The 26,078-nt window shown below is 45.5% G+C and overlaps 1 protein-coding gene across 1 annotated transcript in view; it reads left to right on the plus strand.

Annotated features, from left to right (window-relative positions):
* LOC141133347 (granzyme A-like) overlaps window positions 1–26,078 on the plus strand; it is a 212,875-nt gene that overhangs the window by 14,057 nt on the left and 172,740 nt on the right. Inside the window, exon 2 of the mRNA XM_073622682.1 lies at window positions 23,709–23,850. Coding sequence (XP_073478783.1) covers window positions 23,709–23,850 — 142 coding nt within the window. The remainder of the gene's footprint in view (window positions 1–23,708; window positions 23,851–26,078) is intronic.

Below are 26,078 nucleotides of genomic sequence, written 5' to 3' on the forward strand. Positions count from 1 at the left end.
CAGTCCTGTGCCAGTGTGCTAACCTGTGATTGACAGCCCCTGACCCCTCCCTCTGCCTTGCCCTTACCCCCCCACCTATGTGGGGTCAGGAGGTCCCAGTCCAGTCCAGTGCTGATCCTCAGCAATGGTGGGCCGGGTGCTCTGCATCCTGTGCTGGCACTTCCTCCACTGCTATCTCCCTCACTGACACCAGCACCGAGATAGAGAGCACTAACATCAGCACTGAGATAGAGAGAACTGCCACCAGAACCGAGATAGAGAGAACTGCCACCAGAACCAAGATAGAGAGCATTGACACCAGCACCGAGATAGAGCACTAACACCAGCACTCAGAGAGAGAGAACTGCCACCAGAACCGAGATAGAGATCATTGACCCCAGCACTGAGATAGAGAGCACTGACACCAGCACTGAGATAGAGAGCACTGACACCAGCAATGAGATAGAGGACACTGACACCAGCACTAAGATAGAGCACTGACACCAGCACTAAGATAATGCACTGACACCAGCACTGAGATAGAGAGCACTGACACCAGCACTGAGATAGAGAGCACTGACACCAGCAATGAGATAGAGGACACTGACACCAGCACTAAGATAGAGCACTGACACCAGCACTAAGATAGAGGACTGACACCAGCACCGAGATGGAGGGCACTGACACCAGCACTGAGATAGAGAGCACTGACACCAGCACTGAGATAGAGAGCACTGACACCAGCATTGATATAGAGAGCACTGACACCAGCACCGAGATAGAGAGCACTGGCAACCGTCAGTATTTTTACTGGCAGCCAGTAAAAAACAGGCAATTTTCTCCTGCCAGTAAATGCCAGTAAAAGTAAAAGGTTGCCAGGAAAAAATATGGCTGTGACTCTCGGCTTGGTCCGGAGTTGGCTATGATCGGGTGGCTCTGGCGGAGGCGGTGCCTGAGTGTGTCGTGTGATGTCATGGTGCAATGGAGCCAAACAGAGTGGCCAGAGCCTCGTGTGCGGGTCTGCGGTATGGAAGCAAGGCAGGCTGGGACCGGGACCGTCAGTGCTGTTTAGACTGGAGGGAGCGCTTGGCTTGGAGAGAGACTGTCACTGTGACTCAGGAGGGACATGTTGTGTCAGAGAGGTCTCATCATCATATGTGCTGCTGCACACTGTTGTCAGTGTCACTGTGAGAGTGAATTTTATGTGTGTGTCGCCCATTCTAATTTCTTGCCCTCCTGAGTCCTGTCCCTGAGCTACTTACTTACTATATCGAAAATAAAATAAGAAATATGTTTTTTTGCCTTATCTACTATAAATCATATTGCTAATTGCATATTGTATTTGTTTGTAGCCTAAATACTCTCATTTGCACTTAAAACTGTAATTTTGTAACTTTTGGAAATGTCAGTAAAAACGCGGCGGTGTCAGTAAATTTTGGGTGTTGTGTCAGTAAATTTCAATCTGGTAGGTTGGCAACACTGGCACTGGCACCAGCACAGAGATAGAGAGCACTGACACCAGCACCGAGATAGAGAGCACTGACACCAGCAATGAGATAGAGAGCACTGACACCAGCACTGAGATAGAGAGCACTGACACCAGCACCGAGATAGAGAGCACTGACACCAGCACCGAGATAGAGAGCACTGACACCAGCACTGAGACAGAGAGCACTGACACCAGCACTGAGATAGAGAGCACTGACACCAGCACTAAGATAGAGCACTGACACCAGCACCGAGATAGAGAGCACTGACACCAGCACTGAGATAGAGAGTACTGACACCAGCACTAAGATAGAGAGCACTGACACCAGCACTGAGATAGAACTGACACAATCACCAAGATAGGGGGCACTGACACAAGCACCGAGATAGAGAGCACTGACACCAGCACCAAGCTAGAGAGCACTGACACCAGCACCAAGCTACAGAGCACTGACACCAGCACTGAGATAGAGAGCACTGACACCAGCACTGAGATAGAGAGCATTGACACCAACACTGAGATAGAGAGCACTGACACCAGCATTGAAATAGAGAGCACTGACACCAGCACTGAGGTAGAAAGCACTGACACCAGCAATTTAAAGCTCTCAATAATTACAATTTATACCGTTAATTCTTTTATCGCATGAATTATTTTTTCCATTGCCATTCACACTCCTTACATCAAGCAAGAAAGTAACCCCGCACTCAGTCAGTTTTCAGCACATTGTGCATCCAGGCTATCAAAACACTACGTCACAGTTGACCAAATCAAAAATGAAGAACGACGTGTTAAAAGACACAACGACAGTATCTCTGATGACCGCAAATACCCACCAAGTTCCTGGCACAACAGAGCGCCCCCTGGCTACTCACACAACGATCAAGGTATGTCAGATTTTTTCAAGTTCTTAGCACGACGTGAACTGTTAGCAAAGGGACTTGCAAAGTTTAACGATCGCCCTGAAAGTTATAGAGCATGGCGTTCGTCCTTCAGAAATGCAACTAGGGACCTTGATTTAAAAGAAAGTGAAGAAGCCAATCTCTTAGTCAATTGGCTGGGGAATGAGTCGTCAGAGCATGCAAGGAGAATCAGAGACATTATCATTAATTACCCAACCAGAGGGCTGAGCATGATATGGGAGAGGGTTGATGAATGTTACGGTTTCCCAGAAGTTACTGAAAACTCTCTTTTTAAAAAAATAGAGGACTTTCCCAGGATTCCTAACAAAGGCTACCAGAAGCTGAGAGAATTGAGCGACCTAGTGACAGAACTCCAAATAGCCAAAGCAGAAGGAGACTTGCCAGGCCTTGCCTTTCTGGACACAGCCCGTGGCGTTAACTCTATAGTGCAAAAGCTACCTTACAGCCTTCAGGAAACCTGGGTTACACGAGGCTCCAAATACAAGCAAAAGCACAATGTCCCCTTCCCACCATTCTCTTATTTCGTGGACTTAATTCGCTATCAAGCAAAGGTTAAAAATGATCCTAGTTTTGACATCTCATCATCTGACTCTGCTCTCCCTAGGTCAAGAAAGCCTGCTCTAACCCACAACTTCAAAGACGCACCTGTTGCAGTACGCAAAACAAGTGTATCTCCAACACAGAATCCAAGCAGAGAGTGTCCTCTTCACAAGAAACCTCATTCGTTGTTAAAGTGCAGAGGTTTTAGAGAAAAGACTCTCCAAGATCGCAGAACCTTCCTCAAGGAAAACAGACTTTGTTACAGGTGCTGCGCATCAACTTCTCACCTTGGGAAAGACTGTAAGGTGAGCATCAACTGCTCTGAGTGCAACAGCTCAGAGCACAACACAGCTCTACATCCAGGGCCAGCACCATGGACTCTTACCCCCTCAAGTGGAAGAGCACGGCGGGGAGCAACAAGACACAGTACCTCCTGTAGTTACACCCCGGTGCACCCAAGTCTGTGGAGAAGGTCTGTCTAACAAATCCTGCTCTAAGATTTGTCTTGCTACAGTTTACCCCACGGGTCGCAAAAAAAAGCAGTGAAACTATACGTGATCCTGGACAATCAAAGCAACAGATCACTTGCCAGCTCAGCCTTCTTTGACACTTTCAAAATCAAGGAAGCCGGCTCTTCATACTTACTCAAGACTTGTACAGGGGTAAGTGAAGAAACTGGGAGAAGAGCCATTGGTTACCAAATCGAATCCTTTGATGGTCAGACAACCCTGCCTCTGCCAACTCTAATCGAGTGCAATCAGTTCCCAATGGACAGAGAGGAGATCCCTACACCAGAGGTGGCACTTCATCTGAAGGGCATAGCACATCTCATCCCTGAACTGGATCCCCCAGGCTGAGATAGCGCTTCTCCTTGGGAGGGACATCATCAGCGTTCACAAGGTGAGAAAACAAATCAATGGTCCCCACAACTCCCTCTATGCCCAGAAGCTAGATCTAGGATGGGTCATCATAGGCAACGTATGCCTAGGGAGTGTTCACAAACCAACTAGCATGAACTCTCTCTTTACAAAGACACTAGAAGGTGGGCGTCCATCCCCATTTCAGCCTTGCACCAACAGATTCCTTGTAAGAGAGAAGCCTGCCAGTGTAATTCGTTCCAACCCTTACACCGCTGATCTTCTTTGTCATGAAGACAGAGATCACTTAGGGTGCTCAGTTTTCCAAAAGACTAAAGAAGATCACAAAATTGGCCCATCTATTGAAGATCATATCTTCTTGGAGATAATGAGACAGGGATTCTACAAAACCAATGAAAACAGCTGGGTGGCACCCCTGCCTTTCAAAGCGCAGAGATCCTGTCTTGCTAACAACAGAGAACAAGCTTTGAAACGCTTTTCTTCCCTCAGATCCAATTTTCAAAAAAAAAACTGAAATGAAAATGCATTTCTTCTCATTCATGAGTAAGATGTTTGAGGATGACCATGCTGAGATAGCCCCACCTCTAAAAGACAATGAAGAGTGCTGGTACCTACCAATCTTTGGCGTCTACCACCCCAAGAAGCCAGGTAAAATCCGGGTAGTGTTTGACTCCAGCTCACGGCATCAAGGGGTCTCATTAAATGGTGTCCTCCTAAAGGGACCAGATCTCAAAAACACACAACTTGGTGTTCTTATCAGATTCCGCAAAGAAGCAGTTGCCATAGTTGCAGACATTCAGCAAATGTTCCACAGCTTCCAAGTCAAGGAAGAACACAGGAACTACTTGAGATTCCTATGGTTCAAAGACAATGACCTTACTAAAAACATTACGGAATACCACATGAAAGTGCACGTTTTTGGTAACAGTCCATCTCCTGCTGTTGCCATCTATGGACTTAAGCTATCTGCCCAAAAAGCTGAGAAAGACGTTACGCAGTTTATTGAAAGAGACTTTTATGTAGATAATGGTCTGAAATCACTTTCTTCACCTGAAGCTGCAATAAGTCTACTCAAGAGGACTCAAAGCACACTTGCCTCTTCAAATGTCAGACTGCATAAGATAGCATCAAACAGCAAGGTCGTCATGGTGGCCTTCCCTTCCCAAGATTATGCCAGTGACTTCAAAGATCTGGACTTAGCTACAGACTCCCTTCCTATGCAACGCAGCCTAGGACTTAACTGGAACCTCAAGTCTGACACCCTTACCTTTCAGGTTGACCAAGAGCCAAAGCCCTTCACACGGCGAGGTGTCATCCACCATCAACAGCCTGTATGATCCACTCGGGTTTGCAGCACCAGTTACCATCCAAGGTAAGATTCTGCTTAGAGAGCTTACTGCAGACACATGTGATTGGGATTCTCCACTACCTCCTGAGAAAAGGACATTATGGGTAACATGGAGAGACTCTTTAAAGACTTTATCCAACCTACACGTACATAGACCATACACCCACTTTCCTCCCACAAGGGTTCAGTCTACAAAGTTATATGTATTCTGCGATGCTTAAGTTAAAGCAATAGGAGCAGTAACCTACCTCAAGTCAGTAGACATCGAGGGCCAAGTTCATATTGGGTTTGTTATGGGCAAAGCCAAGCTAGCACCATGTCCTGAAACCACCATTCCAAGATTGGAACTGTGTGCTGCTGTACTAGCAGTAGAATTAGCAGAACTTATTACATCTGAGATGGATCTAGAACTCGAGGACACAGAGTTTTACACAGACAGCAAGGTAGTGTTGCGCTTAACAACGAATGTAGGAGATTCTATGTCTATGTACACAACAGAGTCCTAAGGATCAGGAAGTCGACACAGCCTACCCAGTGGCATTATTTCTCAACTGTTAATAACCCAGCAGATCATGCTACAAGGTCTGTACCAGCATCCCGTCTCAAAGACACTACATGGCTCACAGGACCACCCTTCCTGTACAAGCCAGTGCCTACCACTCCAGTAAGGGAGACATATGTACTGCTAGAACCTGAATCTGACTCAGATATCCGTCCTCAGGTTTCCACACTACATACAACAATTTTTAACCAACTGTTGGGATCTAAGCGCTTCCACAAATTCTCCACTTGGAAGTCCTTACAAAGAGCTACTGCTTGCTTGGTTCACATAGCCAGACCCTTGACATCTATAACTAATGATCTTGAAGATCCTTTCTTGCTTACACCTTCCACTTTGCTTACTCAGAAAGTTGAGGTGATCACAGCTCCTTCAGTCAATCTAGATCTAAAGGACTTATACAGATGTCAATGGAAAAGAGTACAAGTGTTAGCTGACACCTTTTGGAACAAGTGGAAGAAGCAATACTTGTCTAATCTACAGACCAGGAACAAGTGGCAAGACAGCAAACCCAACTTAGAACCTGGTGCCATCGTTCTCATGAAAGACTCTCAGTCCAGGAGAAACGAGTGGCCTTTGGGTCTGATAACCCAAGTGTTTCCCAGTGAAGATGGAAACGTCAGGAAAGTTGAGCTCAAAGTCATTAGGCAAGGCCAGCCTAAACTTTTCCTCAGACCTGTTTCTGAACTAATTTTGTTACTCTCCTCCAGAGTGCCACAATGTGTGGTATCCGTGGGAAACCAGGCGGGGAGTGTCATGCCTTCTTTAATAAGGCTTGTAATTTTCCTATTGACTCTTTGGTTTAATTGGATTACTCTATGTTGCCATCTAGTGACCATTTTGTATAACTGCTCTGTATCTGTTTCAAAGTAGTTATTTAGAATAGCTGGTTAGATTTGGTACATGCAAGCCTCTGTACTTTCAATCCCATCAGGCCTTGCATCATCTTCCTTCAGCCATTTCCTCTCCTTTCTATGAAGCAAGTACATCTGCTGCTAAGCTCTATGCTAGCCATCCGGATCCATCTTCGGTATGTTTACTAATTGTATTAGCTAGATAGATAGATAGGGTGGCACTAATTGTATGATCTTTACTAATTGCATTTTGTCTGTATCTGTTACAATGTTACTCTATCTTGTATCAATAAAAGTTCAAAAGGATTCTGCGCCTACTGGAATGCATTGGTATGAGAGGAGTTAACAGTGTGCCCAAATACACCTCAGTCACATGTAGTGAGGGGCATAACAGCTAATGATACTGTTCTCATTACTAAAATCTTGAATATAGTCCCCTATCATCCCGCCAAGAGTTTACATACTATTGATGTTAGGCTAACTGGTCTGTAATTCCCAGGGATGTATTTTGGGCCCTTTTTAAATATTGGTGCTACATTGGCTTTTCTCCAATCAGCTGGTACCATTCCAGTCAGTAGACTGTCAGTAAAAATTAGGAACAATGGTCTGGCAATTTCTTGACTGAGTTCCCTAAGTACCCTCGGGTGCAAGCCATCTGGTCCCGGTAAATTAATAAAGTTAAGTTTCCCAAGTCTAATTTTAATTCTGTCCTCTGTTAACCATGGAGGTGCTTCCTGTGATGTGTCATGAGGATAAACACTGCAGTTTTGGTTACGGAAGCCCCTCGATTCCCTTGTGAAGACTGAGGAGAAGAATAAATTCAATACCTTCGCCATCTCCCCATCCTTTGTAACCAGATGTTGTTTCTCATTCTTTATGGGGCCAATATGGTCTGTCCTCCCTTTTTTACTGTTTACATACTTAAATAATTTCTTGGGATTTTTTTTGCTCTCCTTCGCTATGTGTCTTTCATGTTCTATCTTAGCCGTCCTTATTGCACCCTTACATTTCTTGTTGCCTTCTCCTTTGGTTTTATATGCATTTTTACATTGGAGTTAAGCCACCCAGGACTTTTGTTCGCTCTTTTAAATATATTACCCAATGGGATGCATTGGCTAATGCCCTTATTTAATATGCTCTTAAAGCAAACCCATCTCTCCTCTGTGTTCCTTGTTCCTAAGATTTTATCCCAATTAATGCCTTCTAGCAAGGTTTGTAGTTTAGGGAAGTTGGCTCTTTTGAAATTTATTGTCTTTGTATTCCCCTTATGTTTCCTATTTGTTTGATTTATACTGAAGCCAGTTGACCTGTGATCGCTGTTACCTAAATTGCCCCGTATTTCCACATCCGTGACTAGGTCTGTATTGTTGGTAATCAGTAGATTCAGTAACGCTTTATTTCTAGTTGGTGCGTCTACCATCTGACCCATAAAATTGTCCTGCAAGACATTTAGAAACTGGCGAGCCTAAGATGAATGCGTGGTTCCCTCCACCCAGTCTATGTCTGGATAATTAAAATCCCCCATTATGATAACACCCATCCTTGCTGCTAATCCAAATTGTGATAGGAGATCTGTCTCCCCTTCCTCCCTCAGGTTATTATTATTATTCAGGATCTATATAGCGCCAACAGTTTACGCAGTGCTTTACAATATAAAAGGGAGACAATACAGTTATAATACAATAAAATACAAGAGGATTAAGAGGGCCCTGCTCAGAAGAGCTTACAATCTAATAGGGTGGGGCAGGTGGTACAAAAGGTTGCAACTGTGGGGAATGAGCTGGTGGAAGTGGTAGGAGATTAGTTGGAGATGTGATAGGCTTTCCTGAAGAGATGAGTTTTCAGGGATCACCTGAAGGTAGCAAGAGTAGGGGATAGCCGGATAGATGGAGGTAGCGAGTTCCAGAGGATGGGAGAGGCTCTGGAGAAATCCTTGAGACGAGCATGGGAGGAGGAGATGAGAGAAAGCAGGAGGTCTTGAGAAAAGCGGAGAGGTCGATTTGGGTGATATTTGGAGACAAGATTAGTGATGTAGCTCGGGACAGAGTTGTGAATGGCTTTGTATGTTGTGGTTAGAATTTTGAATTTAATTCGCTGGGTGATTGGAAGCCAGTGTAGGGATTGGAGTAGAGGGTTGGCAGACACTGAGCGGTTGGTAAGGTGGATAAGTCTGGCAGCAGCATTCATGATAGACTGAAGAGGGGATAGCCTATGGAGAGGTAAGCCAATGAGAAGGGAGTTGCAATAGTCAAGGTGAGAGATAACAAGGGAGTGAATGAGGAGCTTGGTGGTTTTATTTGTTAAAAAGGGGTGAATGTTAGAGATGTTACAGAGGTGAATTCTACAAACTTTTGACAACGATTGGATTTGAGGCTGAAATGACAAGTCAGAGTCTAGGATTACACCTAGTACCCTGGCGTGAGGGGAGGGACCGATGGTTGCATTGTTGATTTTGATGGAAAAGTCATGGAGGGGGGCACGGGCGGGGGGGAATATTAATAGCTCAGTTTTAGAGAGATTTAGTTTAAGGAAGTGGCGCGACATCCATGCTGATATGTCAGTTAGTAAGTTAGTAATGCGAGAGGAGACTGAAGGAGTGAGGTGAGGAGTAGACTTTGGGTGTCATCAGCGTATAAGTGGTATTGGAAACCGTGGGCAGTTATTAAGTGACCAAGGGAGGAGGTGTAGATAAAGGGGTCCAAGAACCGAGCCTTGGGGGACCCCCACAGAAAGGGGCAATGGAGAGGAGGAGACAGAGTTGTAGGTGACACTGAAGGTGCGCTGTGATAAATAGGCAGAGAACCAGGATAGAGCAGAATCTCGGAGGCCAATGGAATGTAGTTTATGAAGAAGGAGCGGGTGGTCAACAGTATCAAAGGCCGCAGAGAGGTCAAGTAGTAGGAGTATGGAGTACTGACTGTAGGTTTTAGCAGTTAGTAAATCGTTAGTGAGTTTTAGTAAGGCAGTTTCCGTGGAGTGCTGCGAGTGAAAGCCAGACTGTAAGGGGTCAAGAAGGTTATTTTCATTGAGGTAGGAGCTAAGATGGTTGTAGACTAAGCATTCTAGAAGTTTAGAGGTGAATGGGAGCAATGAGATGGGTCTTAAGTTGTTTAGGTCGGTAGGATCCAGTGAGGGCTTTTTAAGAATGGGAGTGATCTGCGCATGTTTTAGAGGGGAGGGGAAGATGCCACTAGAGAGGGAGAGATTGAAGATGTGGGTGAGGGAGCATAGGATAGAAGAAGAGGGTGACCGTAGTAGTTGTGAGGGAACAGGATCCAAGGGACAATTGGTTAGGTGGGCATCCGAGAAAATTTTTGTAACCTCTTCCGTAGTAGCCAATTCAAAAGAGGAGAATGTTGAATGTGCTCCTAGGCAAGGTATGTTGGGTGGGAAAGACGTACGCACAGTGGAGATGTCCTCACAAATTGCATCGATCTTGTCTTTGAAGTGATTGGCAATCTCTTGGGCAGTGAGTGAGGTAGTGGGTAGAGGGGGTGGTGGACGAAGCAGAGAGTTAAAGGTTGAGAAGAGCCGACGGGGACTGAATGACAAGGAATTAATAAGAGAGACAAAGTAGGCTTGTTTGGCAGCATGGAGGCATGAATTGTATTTTAGAAGGGCAGATTTATATAGGGTGAAGTCTTGCAGACATTAGATTTTACGCCACAGTCGTTCAAGAGCACGGCAATGTCTCTTGAGATTTCTAGTGTTGTCAGTTTGCCAGGGTTGTAACGGTCAGGCCTGATTCTGCGTGTGGTTAGAGGAGCAAGTGCATCTAGTGATGATGAGAGTGAACTGTTGTAGACAGAGGTGGCCAGGTCAGGACAGGACAGGGGAGAGATTATGTTATAGAGGTGGTCAGTAGCAGAATAGAGAAGAGAAGGGTTAAAGTGGCGAAGGTTTCTACAAGTAATTGTTTGCTGCTTGGAGGGATGGGTGATTGGAGGCAAGGATACAGTGAAAGTAATGAGGTTGTGATCAGATAGAGGAAAGGGGGTGTTGGTGAGCTTGCCAGGGTTGCAGAGATGGGAGAATACAAGGTCAAGGGTATTACCATTGGAGTGAGTGGAAGTATGTGTCCATTGGGTTAGGTCAAAAGATGAGGTTAAGTCGAGAAGTTTAGCTGTAGTTGGGCTGTTAACATTGACAGGAATGTTAAAGTCACCAAGAATAATGGTGGGTATTTCAGAGGAGAGAAAGTAGGGTAGCCAGGCAGCAAAGTCATCAAGAAAGCGCGATACCGGTCCTGGAGGCCTATAAATTACTGCAATCCTCAGAGAAATGGGAGAAAACAGACGAATACAGTGCATCTCGAAAGAAGAGAGGGATAGAGAGGGAGAGACAGGAAGGACTTGGAAGGTGCTTTGTGAGGATAGAAGGAAGCCAACTCCACCTCCTTTCTGTCTGTTGGGTCTGGGGGAGTGAGTCCAATGGAGACCACCATGGAAGAGGGCAGCAGGAGAAGCGGAGTCAAAATTTTGAAGCCAGGTTTCTGTTATGGCTAGTATGTTCAAGCCATGAGAGATGAAGAGGTCATGTACAGATGTTAGCTTGTTACAGATGGAGTGGGCGTTCCAAAGGGCGCATGAGATTGGTGGGGTGCTTTAAGGAAGCAGGGGGATAGAAATTAAACTGAGTGGATTGCGGTGGTTGCCAGAGGGGGAGGGGTATTGGATATGTGGCTTGCATTTGGAAAATGGTGGACCAGGATAAGGAGAAATGTCACCTGAGACTAGGAGAAGGAGGAGGGCGAGGAAGGCAAGGTGGGAGTGGGATGTGCATGAGCGCACGTGTCTAGTGGCCCTGGTGTTTATGTCAGCATGTGGGTGCAGCAAATGCAGGAGATGATGGGTGCCATAGTAGGGAGAGGATAGGAGTGAGGGTGATATGTGCATGCTGCAGGGAAGAGAGGAGGGGTAGAGTAAAGATAATTTGAGGATAGAAGACACCAGTGTGAGAAGGAAGAGAATAAGGAGCATGTTAGTGGATAGAGAGTGGGAAACTAACCTAATATAAAATAAATGTCAAAGCTGGTTTGCTTGTCGTCTTGCAGAGTGGAGCAGAGTTCTTGTTGTTGTTCATGCAGCTTTAGTTATCCTGCTTTCATTAAACTACGTGGGTGAAACTGCGCATCACTTGTGACAGAGCCACTCAGGACAGAGCCATGATGTCTGCGCCTTGCCCCTGTCTGCGCCATCCCATAAGCTGTCGTAAATTTATAGGGAGACTAAGCAGGGATGCATTTCTCAGTTGGTCATTATTGGGTCTGATGTGAGACACCTGAATATGGGGAGGAGATGGCCAGTGCCAGGCCAGCTACAGACACAGGCTAGGGTCGTAAAGCTAATTACCTCTCTTGATCACTCAAGCCACATGGAGTTGAGAATCAATCACCAGTAATATTGCTATTGCAGTGTGTTTGTTAGAGAACTAGCAGTAAATATGGAAGTTTAAAGATATGGCAGCAGGAGACAATTACCAAAAATATGTAACAGCAAAGTCAGTTCGGTAGGGATGTACAGATGGATAGGAGACAATTACCTGTAAAAGAGCAGAGAAGACATGATCAGAATTGATAACTGCGTCGGTGAAACTGCGCATCACTCATGACAGAGCCACTCAGGACAGAGCCATGATGTCTGCGCCTTGCCCCTGTCTGCCTATAGGGGGCCTATAGCATAATCCCAGTGTTATTTCCCCCTTAGCATCATCCCTTTGGAGCTCTACCCATAAGGATTCCACCTCCTCCCTAGCTCCCCTAGTGATGTCATCTCTCACATTCACTTGTACATTATTCTTGATAAATAGGCATACCCCTCCCCCTTTTTTACTCTCTCTATCCTTGTGATAAAGGGTATACCCTTGAATGGTTGCCAGCCAATCATGAGAGCTGCTGAACCAGGTCTCTGAAATTCACACAAAATCCAAATCCTCCTCGTACAACAGTATCTCTAGTTCACCTATCTTGTCCGCCAGGCTCCTGGCATTGATGAACATGCCACGTAGTTTAGACCGGTCACATATTATCCTCTTATTGGGTGTTCCGAGATTGCAGCTAGGACTTGCTACTATACTTACCTTGGGTTTATGTGCTTTGGTCAACCTACCACTAATGCCCCCAGCACTACCCTCTGGAATATGTTCCGCGCTGACTATCTTTACCTCTGAACCCTCCCCCTATCGCCTAGTTTAAAAACCCCTCTAACTTTTTGGCCATCTTTATTCCCAGCTGATCTGCACCCTCCCCATTTAGATGCAGTCCAACCCTTCTATAGTACCGGTTATCGACTAAGAAGTCGGCCCAGTCCTCCAGGAACCCAAACCCCCTCCTTACTACACCAGCTCTTCAGCCACTTGTTTACTTCCCTAATCTCCCTCTGCCTTTCATCATGGGTATCAGCGGGCAACGTTCAGGGTCACACATCATATCCTAGAGAATATACTGAATCTTTGAAGGACATTTAGCTAGAGGGTCCACGGGGACCACACCTTATCGTATTTCCACCAACAGCCCCGGTTAATGTACGTTATTCTATACATGGGTAGGACCACGTCAATCTGTGCCTCCCAGGAGGGGTAGGCGTGATCCATTTTAGGAGAATCTCTTTTTTAGCATAAAATAAGAGGTAGGAAATTAATAATTTGGAATGATGAGAGTGTTGGGCATTGTCATGGACCCTCAACAGGGCCAGTTCAAGTCTCATTGGGAGGGACAGTTGTAGTCTTGAGTCTATCATGCTAAATACCGTCGACCAGTAGGTGGAGACAACAGGGCAATCCCAAAACATGTGAAAGAAAGTGCCAGTCTGCATTCTACATCTAGGGCATATGGGGTCTCTGTCCGGGAATATTCTGTGGAGCTTTTGGGATGTGTAGTAGATCCTGTATAGGAATTTTACTTGGATGAGTTTTGTCATTGGAGGAGATAACGAGTTTGGGGCCATATTCGAGGCAGTCCTCCCAACCCTCCCTGTCGAGTGAGGGAATATCCCTATGCCAAGTGACCCACAGTCCCTCTAATTTAAGGGAGTCTGTGCCCAGGAGTGCTCCGTATAAGGTGGAGATGAGTTTAGTAAGGTCTCCCGGAGCCAGTAGTTCAATAGGATCGGAATGGAGGCGAGGTATGTCTGGAAATGTATGGCATGTCTGGGCCCTAGCAGCTGTAAATAGCGGAAATGCATCCACTGGGGTAATCCATATCTGGCCAGCAAGTCCGGGAGCTGTATCAAAGCGCCCTGAGGCATGACCTGGCCTAGGGTTATTATACCATGTCTGACCCACACTTGGGGATCTGGAATGGTGCAAAAATGTAGCAAACTGGGGTTCCCCCACAGCGGGTGCGCAGGCGACCATTGGTTAGGCCCTATAAAATGCTTCTGAGCAGCTGTCCATACTCTCCATGTTGCTCACGTAGGCCCTGGAGTGTTCTCACATGCCACTGGTCCCCTATAAGCGAAGTTGCGGAACTCAACCAGTGAGTCCAAACAGCTCGCCTCCAGATAGGTCGCCGTGTTAGATGTGGCCATCCAGATCATTTTGTTCATCCCTGCCTGTCTCAGCATTAGCCAGCACCTGGGGCTCTTCTCTTTCAGAGGTAAAGAATCCATCCATTTGTCTACTGGTTTAGATCTACCTGAGCGGTGGAATTCTCTTCAGGTCACCGCGTTAAACCTTTAGCCCTGGACCCACCACTGAACCATCACCAATACTGCAGCCCAGTAATAAATTTGAAAATTGGGGAGAGCTAGGCCCCCCAGGTGAGCAGGCAACCACAATGTGGAGCGTGCCAACCTGGGGGATGCTCCATTCCAAATAAAGGAGCCCGCACACTAGTCAATTTCTTTAAAGAATGAGACAAGGATTCAAATCGGACAATTCCTGAACAGGTAGTTACATTTAGGTAGCATCACCATCTTAAAGAGATTGATACGTCCCAGAAGATTAAGAGTAAGTTTGCCCACGCTGCACATTTTGTGCATAGGGTAGCCAGGACAGGTGAAAGGTTTTTTTACTCATATAGTCCGCAGGACTTTTGGTTACCAGGACCCCAAGGTAGCAGAATTCATCAACCCATCGCAGGGGGGAGAGGGCCGCCCCACGAATCACCCCATCGTGAAATAAGACAGATTTCGTCCAGCTGATCTGGATACCCGAAAAGCCACCAAACCTATCAAAAATTCCCAAGGCAGCCAAAAGCGAGGGACGCGCATCATTGAGGTAAAACAAGGCGTGATCTGCGTAAAGGGACAACCGTTCTTCCAGCTTACCCATCCGCAGGCCCAGGACATCCGGCGCACTCCTGATCAACAGTGCCAGGGGCTCCAGAGCCAAGGAAAACAGACTGGGGGAGAGCGAACATCCCTGTCGCGTACCACGAAAGAGGGGAAATGGTTCTGATAACCAATTGTTTGTGCGGACCCACGCTCTGGGTTTTTGATAAAATAGTTGGATTCCATTAATAAATTTGGGGCTGAAGCCAAATTTACGCAGGACCTCCCATAAGTAAGGCCATTCGACTGAGTTGAATGCCTTTTCAGCATATAGTGATGCAATGACCCTGGAACCAATGTTTTCATGTGCAATAGCAGTGTTCAGAAAGAGTCTTCTGATATTAATGTCGGTCCCCTTGCCCGGCATAAATCCCGTTTGATCTATATCAACCAAATCTTCAATCACCTGAGTCAGCCGGTTAGCCAGGATCTTCGTAAAGATCTTAGCATCCACATTCAGCAGGGATATAGGTCTGTAGGAAGAACAGTCCTGTGGATCCTTGCCAGGCTTGGGGACTAACACAATAACAGCCTCGTTCATAGAGTCGGGTAGGGCCTCCAGGGATTCGTGGTCTGACAGTAATGTTGTCAATTTAGGTGCTAGAATTTCCATAAAGTTACTGTAAAATTCTGATGGTAGACCATCCGCCCCAGGGGCCTTCCCACCCTTAAGACCACCTATAGCCAGCTGCACTTCCTCCGGGCTAACATCAGCCTCCAGCTTCACCCTGTCCTCAATTGACAAAACAGAAAAGGATATTAATCCTAGAGGGTGTTGTGAGTAAGCAGTTCTGTTCGTCTCTTATAGAGTCAATGGGGATGAAGGGAACATTGCCCCTAGCTAACCACGCCAAAAGCTTCCCATTTTTCCCCCCAAATTCAAAAACCTGTTGGGCCAAAAATAAAAGAGTCTTGCTGGTTTGGGCAATCCTGGCAGCGGACAAAGACCGCAGCACCTGTTGCCACTTTTGATAGTGGTCTGCATCCGGATTGGAAACAAAAGTGGCTTCCAATATGGTGGCCCTCTCCTCCAGCTCCTCCAATGATCGGGTCTGCTCCTCTTAATGCGTGAAATTCTAGATAGATATTCCTCCCTAGCCCGTGATTTAAAGGAGTGCCATAGGACAGCATGGGAAGCCGTGTCAATATTGTCAGTCCAGAAATTACATAAAGAGGCCGTAAGAGGTTCCTGCAGCTGCTCATCGTTAGCCCAGAACCTGGGCACTCTCCAGAGTCGGGACTCAGGAGGAGTGGTCAGCTCTAAGGAAAGGCAGAGGGGTGTGATCAGAGGTTCCCCAGGGAAGCACAGATACACCCTGAACACAATTCAAGGCAGGGCCAGAGGCAAAGGCTAAGTCAATCCTGGACAGGGTCTTATAGGTGGAGGAATGACAGGTATACTCTTGCGTCACCAGGTACATGTATCTCCAGACATCCGTAAGGGCAAAAGTATCAGCCCATTGGCAGAGCTCAGGAGAGTCATGAGCCGACGTGCTCAGCCTGTTTAAGTCCACGGACGGGACCATGTTAAAATCTCCCATGAGGAAAACTAGATTGGCATTCATTAGAACCACAGTTTGCATGATCTTGTGCAGGACCTGGGCCGAGGCCGGCGGTGGAACATATAGCCCAACCAGTACAATGTCTCTATCATAGATAGTAGCATGTATAATGTATCTACCCTCCTTGTCGGTTTTTACCTCTATACTCTGGAATGGCAGGGATTTTCGAACAAGGATGCTGACCCCACAAGCTTAGGTGGAGTAGGTGGTGTGGTAGTTCAGGCCCACCTATGCTTTTTTTAGGCAGACAGTTTTCTGTCCCTGGAGGTGCGTCTCTTGCAGAAGAGGGTTGTTGGCAAATCTGTGGGTTGTGCCTCTGGACGAAATAAAACACCAGGGATCTTTAAGCCCTGAATTAAGGCCCCTTACATTCTACAATATTATCGTAAAAGGAGACATCTAAAGTAAGGAAAAAGAATTTGAATAGGGTACCAGTGCTCGCAGGGGCAGCAACCTGGACTCGGTCAGTCCAGCACTACAAACAATTCAATATCATAAGTATCCGAGTACTTATAGAGTATAGCACCTGTAACAACAAAAAATGTTAACATTAACAACCCCAACAGTAACCCTGTCCCCCCACCCCCCACCCGGCATCCCCCACCCCAACCAAGGAATGCTTGAAATCCCAAACATAATACACCCAATGCTAGGGGGCGTGAACCAATGAGTGTAGTCTCATAATGGAACCGGTCCGTCCGTACAAAACGGGAGAGGCTCCACCGCAATGAGGAGAACTTGCAGATCGGTGTAGGGCTTCACCATCAGGGATGCAATGTAGAAAAGCACAGGAGGCACTCATACTGAAGGGGAGCCAGATAGTAATTATAAAGTAACACAACGAAAACCCCTTACTTGGATAATAAGGAGGATGTGCAGGGAGGAAGTTCTGCAGTAGCAACTTTGAGTCATTACTTTCCGGACATGCAGTGCCTATATCTGGCCACTAGAGTCCACCAATGGCTGGATAATAGAGTCAATAGAGACACTGTCAGATTAACTTCACAATAAAACAGGTAATGGGGGTATAAACTTGCATAGTACAGTTCAAGACACATTGGTCAATTTCAGTGCACACTTTGATACGTATCAGTGTTGGCTCCTTCAGCGGAGATGTATGTGATCCCTGAGGTCTGATAAATAGACCATGCGGCAAAAGTTCACCTGGGCTTGCCAGGGGCACTAAACTTAGGTAGTTCACAATAAGCAGTCTATAACAGGCACAACAGGTGCAATGGTATAACTTACTGTAAAAGAATTTTCCAGCCCTCCAGTGGCCCCTGTGTAACAACATGTCAGACTACAGGGGTGTTAGCTAGCCAAGGAGGGAATAGTGTAACAGACAGCAAGGGCAGAGCCCAGAGCAGCTAGGACATCATCCGTCAGCGATGGGGGGGGGTAAAGATTCCAGCCATGCCGATGCATCCCTGGGGGAGGTAAAGAATCTTGTGGTTTCGCCATCTTGGACCCGCAGAAGCGCTGAGAAAAGAACACTGTATTTGATGCCCTTGACTCGCATTGCTGTTTTAACCTGGTCAAATGAGTGTCTCAATTTCTGCGCTTCCACAGAGTAATCAGGGATGATGAGGAGTTTGTTGTTCTGGAATGCAAGCTCTTCCTGCATCCTGGCTGCCCGAAGCAGCTCATCTCTGTCCCTGAAGTTCAGAAATTTAAGTATAAAGGTGAGTGGTGGAGCTCCCTGCAAGCCGGGCTTGGGTGGGATGCAATGAGCCCTTTTCACCACATAAAAGGGTGAGAACTGGGCTGCTGACTGGATGGTACACAGTAATTTCTCCACAAAATCAGTCGGGTGCGGGCCCTTCACCCCCTCCGCCAGGCCCACTATGCAGAGGTTGTTCCTCCTGTTGCGATTCTCAGCATCTTCGGCTTTATATTCTAGAGCCCTGATCTTAGTGTGTAAGTTGTGGAGGTCAGCGTTATGATTCTCCACTGTGTCCTCCACTTGGTCTAATAGCTGCTCCGCAGTGGATAGCCGGACCTTATTTTGTCCATATCTAGTCTAATGAGCGCCACATCTAGGTTGACCACATCGACCTTTGTAGTCAGGGTCGTTATGGAGGCATGACAGACCAGGTGGGGGTGGTGGGGGCTGCCCCGCTTGCTCCATCTGGGACGCCATGTTTGTTGTGGAGCAGGCGCATGTTAATATTTGTTAATTGATGAATATTAGATAATTAGGTTAAAAGGAAACTTTCTAACAGCGCCGCGAAAGTGTTCGGGTTTGGCTTGAAGAAAAGGTGGCAACCCTAGGAACACATCCCACTCTGAACACACAACCGGCACTACAGCTGATACGTATTGAGCAATTACAAAAATGACGCATGTGCATTCAGCCTTAAAATCATCTCCCTATTTTATCCTACTCCTCATTAAGTGATACACTCATACCTACATCAACTTTTTGGTTGTCCAGTCTACAATCATTTGACTTGGCATTAACCATTTGCAGTCCCTACAGCAGAGCACAGAGTGGGGGGGAGGAGGAGCAGGGAGGAGTCAATCAGTTGTGTTGTAGAAAAGGGGAGAGAGCAGAATAACAGAGATGAGCTCATTAGTGTGCTGCTTCTTCTTTCAGGCTCGATTCACATCTATACCTGTTGCTTTTGACCATGTCTGCAGTGCTTTATGCTGTGCTCTCTGTGTTTTTTTAACCGCATTTTTACTGTGATTTTACCGCGATTTTAAAGCAATTTGATGAGTCATCAACTGTCAGCTGACTGCCTGCTGACAGCTGAATGTAAAAAAAAATATTTGCCAGTAAAAAAAAATTCATGGAATTTTTTTTTTTTTTTTTTAATGGCGTGGGGTCCCCCCTTAATTCCATACCAGACCCTTATATGAGCATGCAGCCCGGCAGGTCAGGAAATTGAGGGGACGAGTGAGCACCCCTCTGAACCATACCAGGCCGCATGCTCTCAACATGGGTGTCTGCCCCCCAAAGCACCTTGTCCCCATGTTGATGGAGACAAAGGCCTCTTCTCCACAACCCTGGCCGGTGGTTGTGGGGGTCTGCGGGCAGGGGGCTTATCAGAATCCGGAAGCCCCCTTTACCAAGGGGGCTCACAGATCCCCACCCCCCTATGTGAATGAGTATAGCGTACATTGTACCCCTACCTATTCACCAAAAAAGTAGTGTAGTGTGACAAAAGACAATAGACAGTTTTTGACAAGTCCTTTATTAAAAATGTCTTCTTCCCCACTTCTTCCTCCTGTCTTCTTATTCTTCCCCCAATACTTCTTCTTCTTTACCTGGTCATTTTCTTCCTCCACCGCCACTCCCGTCGCCGACCCGCTGAAAATAAAACAAAACCTCCTCCGAAGCTGCGATGGGGTCAACAACATCATCCAAAGACCCTTCCCCCTTGTGACATCACCACCTGGGGCATAATAGGTCAGTGATGTCACAAGGGGGCGAGGTCTCTGGGTTACTCCATCTGATGGCCATGCCCCACAGTTATGTATGAAATGTGTGACATTGAAGCAGACAGATCGTCAGGGCGCAGCGTCAGAGGTTTTTTTCATTATCAGCGGGTCAGCGGCAGGAGCAGCAGTGGAGGAAGAAGAAAATCAGAGAAAGAAGACCAGAGATGAAAGAAGAAGATGACTGAAGGAAGAAGAAGACCAGAAGAAGAAGAAGAAGGAGGCCGAAGGAAGAAGAAAAAGACTGGAGGAAGAAGCAGGGGAAGGAGAAGACTGGAGGAAGAAGCAGGGGAAGAAGATTGGAGAAAGAAGAAGAAGACCAGAGCAAGAAGCGGGGGAAGAAGACCACAGGAAGAAGAAGACATTTTTAATAAACGAAAAAATAAAGGTCAAAAACTGTCTATTGTCTTTTGTCACACTACACTACTTTTTTTGTTGAATGGGTAGGGATACAATGTACCCCATACTCATTCACATGGGGGGGCCCGGAAACTGGGGGCCTCCTTGTTAAAGGGGGGCTTTTGGATTCTGATACACCCCCTGCCCGCAGACTCCCACAATCACTGGCCAGGGTTGTAGGGAAGAGGCCCTTGTCCCCATCAACTCTGATGACAAGGTGCTTTGGGGGGGAGGCAGAGCCCCCCCCCAAAGCACCCCCCCATATTGAGGGCATGTGGACTGGTATGGTTCAGGAGGGGGCCGTTTGCTCATCCGTTCCCTTTTCTGACCTGCCGGGCTGCATGCTCGGATAATGGTCTGGTATGGATTTAGGGGGGACCCCCTCATCCTTTTCCTTTTGATTGTGGTGTGGGGGGTGTCCCCTCCAAATCTATACCAGAACAAAGGGTCTGGTATGGTTTTGGGGGGAACCCATGCCATTTTTTTTGTGAATTTTTTTTACATTCAGCTGTCAACGGGGAAGCCCGCTGACAGCTGATGACTCATCAGTTGTTAAGGACACGGCAGCCGGCTTCCCGGTCCGCTCCTTAGAAACCAGCTATATATAGTAAATGTAAATCCCAAAAAAAACCACACAACTTGCGTTTTGGATGCAAGTCCATTGAAGTCTATTACATGCAAAATGCTGCATTTTGCAGGAAAAAAAATCCCCGACCCTTTTCAAAAACACAGAGGCACAAAATGGGAGTGAATTTGGGACTTGCTAGAACATATAAATTGGGATAAAATCTTAGGAACAAAGAACACGGAGGAGAGATGGATTTGCTTTAAGAGCATATTAAATAAGGGCATTAGCCAGTGCATTCCATTGGGAAATAAATTTAAAAGAGTGAACAAAAGTCCTGGATGGCTTAACTCCAATGTAAAAACGCATATAAAAGCAAAAGGAAAAGGCCTTCAAAAAATACAAGGCTGAGGGATCATCAGCATTTAGACTTTACAAAGAATGCAACAGGAATGGTAAGGGTGCAATTAGGGCAGCTAAGATAGAACACGTTAAAACACATAGCGGAGGAGAGCAAAAAAAATCCCAAGAAATTCTTTAAGTATATAAACAGTAAAAAAAGGAGCACAGACCATATTGACCCCATAAAGAATGAGGACGGAAATCTGGTTACAAAGGATGGGGAGATGGCGAAGGTATTGAATTTCTTCTTCTCCTCAGTTTTCACGAGGGAATCGGGGGGCTTCAGTAACCAAAACTGCAGTGTTTATCCTCATGACACATCGCAGGAAGCACACTCATGGCTAACAGAGGACAGAACTAGAAATAGACTTGGAAAACTTAACATCAATAAGTCACCAGGGCCAAATGGCTTGCACCCGAGGGTCCTTAGGGAACTCAGTAAAGTAATTGCCAGACCATTGTTCCTAATTTTTACTGACAGTCTACTGACTGGAATGGTACCAGCTGATTGGAGAAAAGCCAGTGTAGCTTCAATATTTAAAGGGCCAAAATACCCCCCTGGGAATTACAGACCAGTTAGCCTAACATCAGTAGTATGCAAGCTCTTGGAGGGGATGATAGGGGACTATATACAAGATTTTAGTAATGAAAATGGTAGCATTAGCAGTAATCAGCATGTATTCATGAAGAATCATTCTTGCCAAACCAATCTATTAACATTCTATGAGGAGGTGAGCTGCCATCTAGATAAAGGAAGGCCGTAGATGTGGTGTATGTGGATTTTGCAAAAGCATTTGACACAGTTCCCCATAAACGTTTACTGTACAAAGTAAGGTCCATTGGCATGGACCATAGGGTGAGTACATGGATTGAAAACTGGCTACAAGGGTGAGTTCAGAGGGTGGTGTTAAATGGGGAGTACTCGGAATGGTCAGGGGTGGAAAGTGGGGTCCCCCAAGGTTCTGTGCGGGGACCAATCCTATTTAATGTGTTCATAAACGACCTGGAGGATGGGATAAACAGTTCAATCTCTGTATTTGCGGACGATACTAAGCTAAGCAGGGCAATAACTTCTCTGCAAGATGTGGAAACCTTGCAAGAAGATCTGAACAAATTAATGGGGTGGGCAACTACATGGCAAATGAGGTTTAATGTGGAAAAATGTAAAATAATGCATTTGGGTGGTAAAAATATGAATGCAATCTACTCACTGGGGGGGAGAACAAGGATGGAAAGGGACCTGGGGGTCCTAGTAGATGATAGGCTCAGCAATGGCATGCAATGCCAAGCTGCTGCAAGCAAAGCAAACAGAATATTGGCATGCATTAAAAAGGGGATTAACTCAAGAGATAAAGCGATAATTCTCCCACTCTTTGAGACTCTGGTCCGGCCTCCCCTGCAGTATGCTGTCCAGTTCTGGGCACCAGTCCTCAGGAAGGATGTACTAAAATGGAGCCAGTTCAGAGAAGGGCAACAAAGCTAATAAGGGGACTGGAGGATATTAGTTATGAAGAAAGGTTGGGAGCACTGAACTTATTCTCTCTGGAGAAGAGACGCTTGAGAAGGGGTATGATTTTAATTTACAAATACCATACTGGTGACCCTACAATAGGGATAGAACTTTTCCGTGGAAGAGAGTTTTATAAGACACGTGGCCACTCATTAAGATTAGAAGAAAAGAGGTTTAACCTTAGACTGCGTAGAGGGTTCTTTACTGTAAGAGCAGCACGGATGTGGAATTCACTTCCACAGGTGGTGGTTTCAGCGGGAAGCATGGATAGTTTCAAAAAACGATTAGATAAGCACCTGAACGACCGCAACGTACAGGGATATACAATGTAATACTGACATATAATCACACACATAGGTTGGACTTGATGGACTTGTGTCTTTTTTCAACCTCACCTACTATGTAACTATGTAATTAAGAATGCTTTGATGTGAATGTGTTCCATAGGAACCCATGTTAAAAAAATGAAATTAGTTTCTGCAAAAAGCAACAAAAAACACATGTGTGAATCGACCCTCACTGTCCAGTCACAGGGAGGAAAGGTGATTTGTAAGTGCAAGTGAAACTGCAGCAGACAAAGATTAGCTCTCCACCTCTGCTAGGCAGGACTGTTCAGTGTTGCAGCTCTGTGTAGATCTTGATGGATATAAATCCTTTACCAGTTAATGCAGTCATATTCAGTGAAGTTCCTCTGTCCTTATACTGAGTTACTGTGCTAGAATCTTAATCTTACCCAAATGTAGCAGATAAGGAAGTAAACAAGAATCTATAATTTGTGGCATCATACATATGTTAATGTGGCCCACCCAATATTCAGACACAGAAACGAATAGGAGAAACAACATTGGGGCAATTCTGCTGTAATTTTCGGCCAGACAAGATGCACTGACCTATCTAATGTCCTGTTTGTAAATGTATTTACTGCTTTTGTGAAAAAAAATATGCTATTCATTTAACAAATTTTATTTTCTTACCCTTGGACCCTTCAGGTGCTTGTACTGAAATTCATAATGGAACAGTGGCAAAACCTCATTCAAGGCCATACATGGTGTTTATAAAAAATGATTTCATTATCTGTGAAGGAATCCTGATAAAGCCTGACTGGGTGCTAACTGCAGCACACTGTGACATGTAAGTAAATCTTCTTCTCAACATGTGAAATCCATTCCTCAGCCTTTATTCCATAAAGGGTGCATCCAGCTAAATAATTTTTTGAGTTTTATATAGAGCAAGGAATGATTAGAAACGCTCCTGGGTTTATACTGCTATCTAGTGCTCCATCAGAGAGATATCCCATCACTTACTGTCATAGTGTAAACGATTTTATCAGAAAGGAAGTGAAGAAGAATTTTCAACAGCAACACAGACAGAAATAAAAAATTAGGGGGTGTATGCACGGGCTCCGGCAAGATGGCTGCTTATCCGGGAAGCTCCGTGCCTCAGCTACAGACACCAGTTCTTTTCATCCTTCCTCGTAAACCTCCTAAATGCTATTCGGGTTCGGGACATCCAGCTGTCATCCCTCCACCCCATATGGCTGGTGGATCGGAGCACCGAACCTGGTCCAGGCCACCACCATCCACCTGCTCAACCCAGCCCCTCCAGGAGGACTATCTGCATTGCTCCACAGCTCTTTCTCCACTACAGAGTCTCTGATAGAGCACACACTGGATGAGCTCCTGAATTCCCAGCCATTTATACAGCCTGTACTCTCTCTACTCTCTGTTATGCTGCCTGTCTTGACACCATCTGCGGATCTAGATGCACAATCCCTTTTGGCCAAATTTTCAGAGCTCTTGGAGCAAGGCTTAGCTAAAACGGTTGCGCAAATCACTACTGTTATTAAGGTGGATTTACAGGGCCTGGGCTCTCGTATTGAGGTGATTGAAATGAAATTGCAAAGCACTATAGCCCAATCAAAACACCCAGCGTATTCAGCATTTTCAGTTGAAACTACTCTCTCTAAAATTGACGATCTGGAAAACCGCTCCAGGAGATATAATTTCCAGATTCAAGGCCTTCCAGAGTCGGTAAAAGATGTTGAGGCAGGAGTTTGCTCTTTCCTCCAAAATGTACTACTGTATATGGCCTTACAAGCCCCTTGTTTGCTTGTGAGAAATGTTCCATATGCAGATATGTAGACAAGACTGACATGTTCACTGGTTCTAATGGTAAAAAGCATTTTATAATTAGAGATTTCATTAACTGCTCTACCACCTGAGTGATATATATGATGACCTGCCCCTGTGGGAAAATATATGTTGGTAAAACAAAGAGACAATTGAGAATCAGAATCAGTGAACACGTGTGAAAAAGATGACGAACGCATTGTGGCATTACATTTTTTAAATTTTCATGGAGGTGATCCATATGGAATCAAAGTAAAAGGCATTTACAGACTAAATCTACCTCTCAGGAGGGGGGACTTTGATAAGATCCTCCTCCAGAAGGAAAAGATGTAGATTTTTCTCTTAAATGCATTACAGCCTTATGATGGCTTGAACAATAAATGCAATCTTTCTGTCTTTTTGGAACCATAGCTATACTGAGACTCTCTGCAGGCTTTAATGTTCATTTTGCAGAAAACATTTCCACTCTACTTTTGTTGGCATTCCTGCTTCGCTGCCTCGTTCCTCTCCTCCCCCCCTCCCCCCTTTATCAGTATTTTGTTGCTCGGTACCACTTTATGAATGAAGTTTAATCAATTTAATATACAGTGGAGACAGCATGATACTTTACTCCTGAATTGTTTCTAAAATTGTAGAATATTTTGAATCCTCATCATCTATTTGTTTAATTCATTACTTTGTTTTATATTTTCTAAACATCATTCGTTTGATACTTTGAATTATACTTTTCAGTATGTTTCCAGTCCAGATATATATAAAAATCATGTAAGCATTAGTGTTAATATTTTTTATTATTTCTATTGTTATCAAAACACATTTTGTCTTGTTTATAATCCCTTCTTTCTATTGGGGAGCACTACCTTTTCTGTTACTTTTTTTCTCACAGTGATATTTACTGCTGTAAGCTCTGAATTGATGTGAGTGTTGCTGAATCAGTTTCGGTGTTATCAATTTGATCAATTAGTATATTACTAAATAGAACTCAGTTCCTCCCTCACACTAGCTCTGAAGAATTTTGTCTATCTAAAGGAAACGCGTCAGCATGATGCCTCGGCACTAGCTGCATCTTACAAAACAAACACGGAATAAACAGCAACAAGCCAATTCCTCACCTTTCTTCCCCTTTTTTCACTTTCCATATTCAGATACTACAGAGACAGGTCTCCCCAACTGAGTGGAAAGGTTCTCCCTGGTTCCTATGTTTCCTTGGATGGAGCGGAGACCGCTGGG

This window comes from Aquarana catesbeiana, linkage group LG01 (genome assembly GCF_042186555.1).
Source record: "Aquarana catesbeiana isolate 2022-GZ linkage group LG01, ASM4218655v1, whole genome shotgun sequence".
Lineage (NCBI taxonomy): Eukaryota > Metazoa > Chordata > Amphibia > Anura > Ranidae > Aquarana > Aquarana catesbeiana.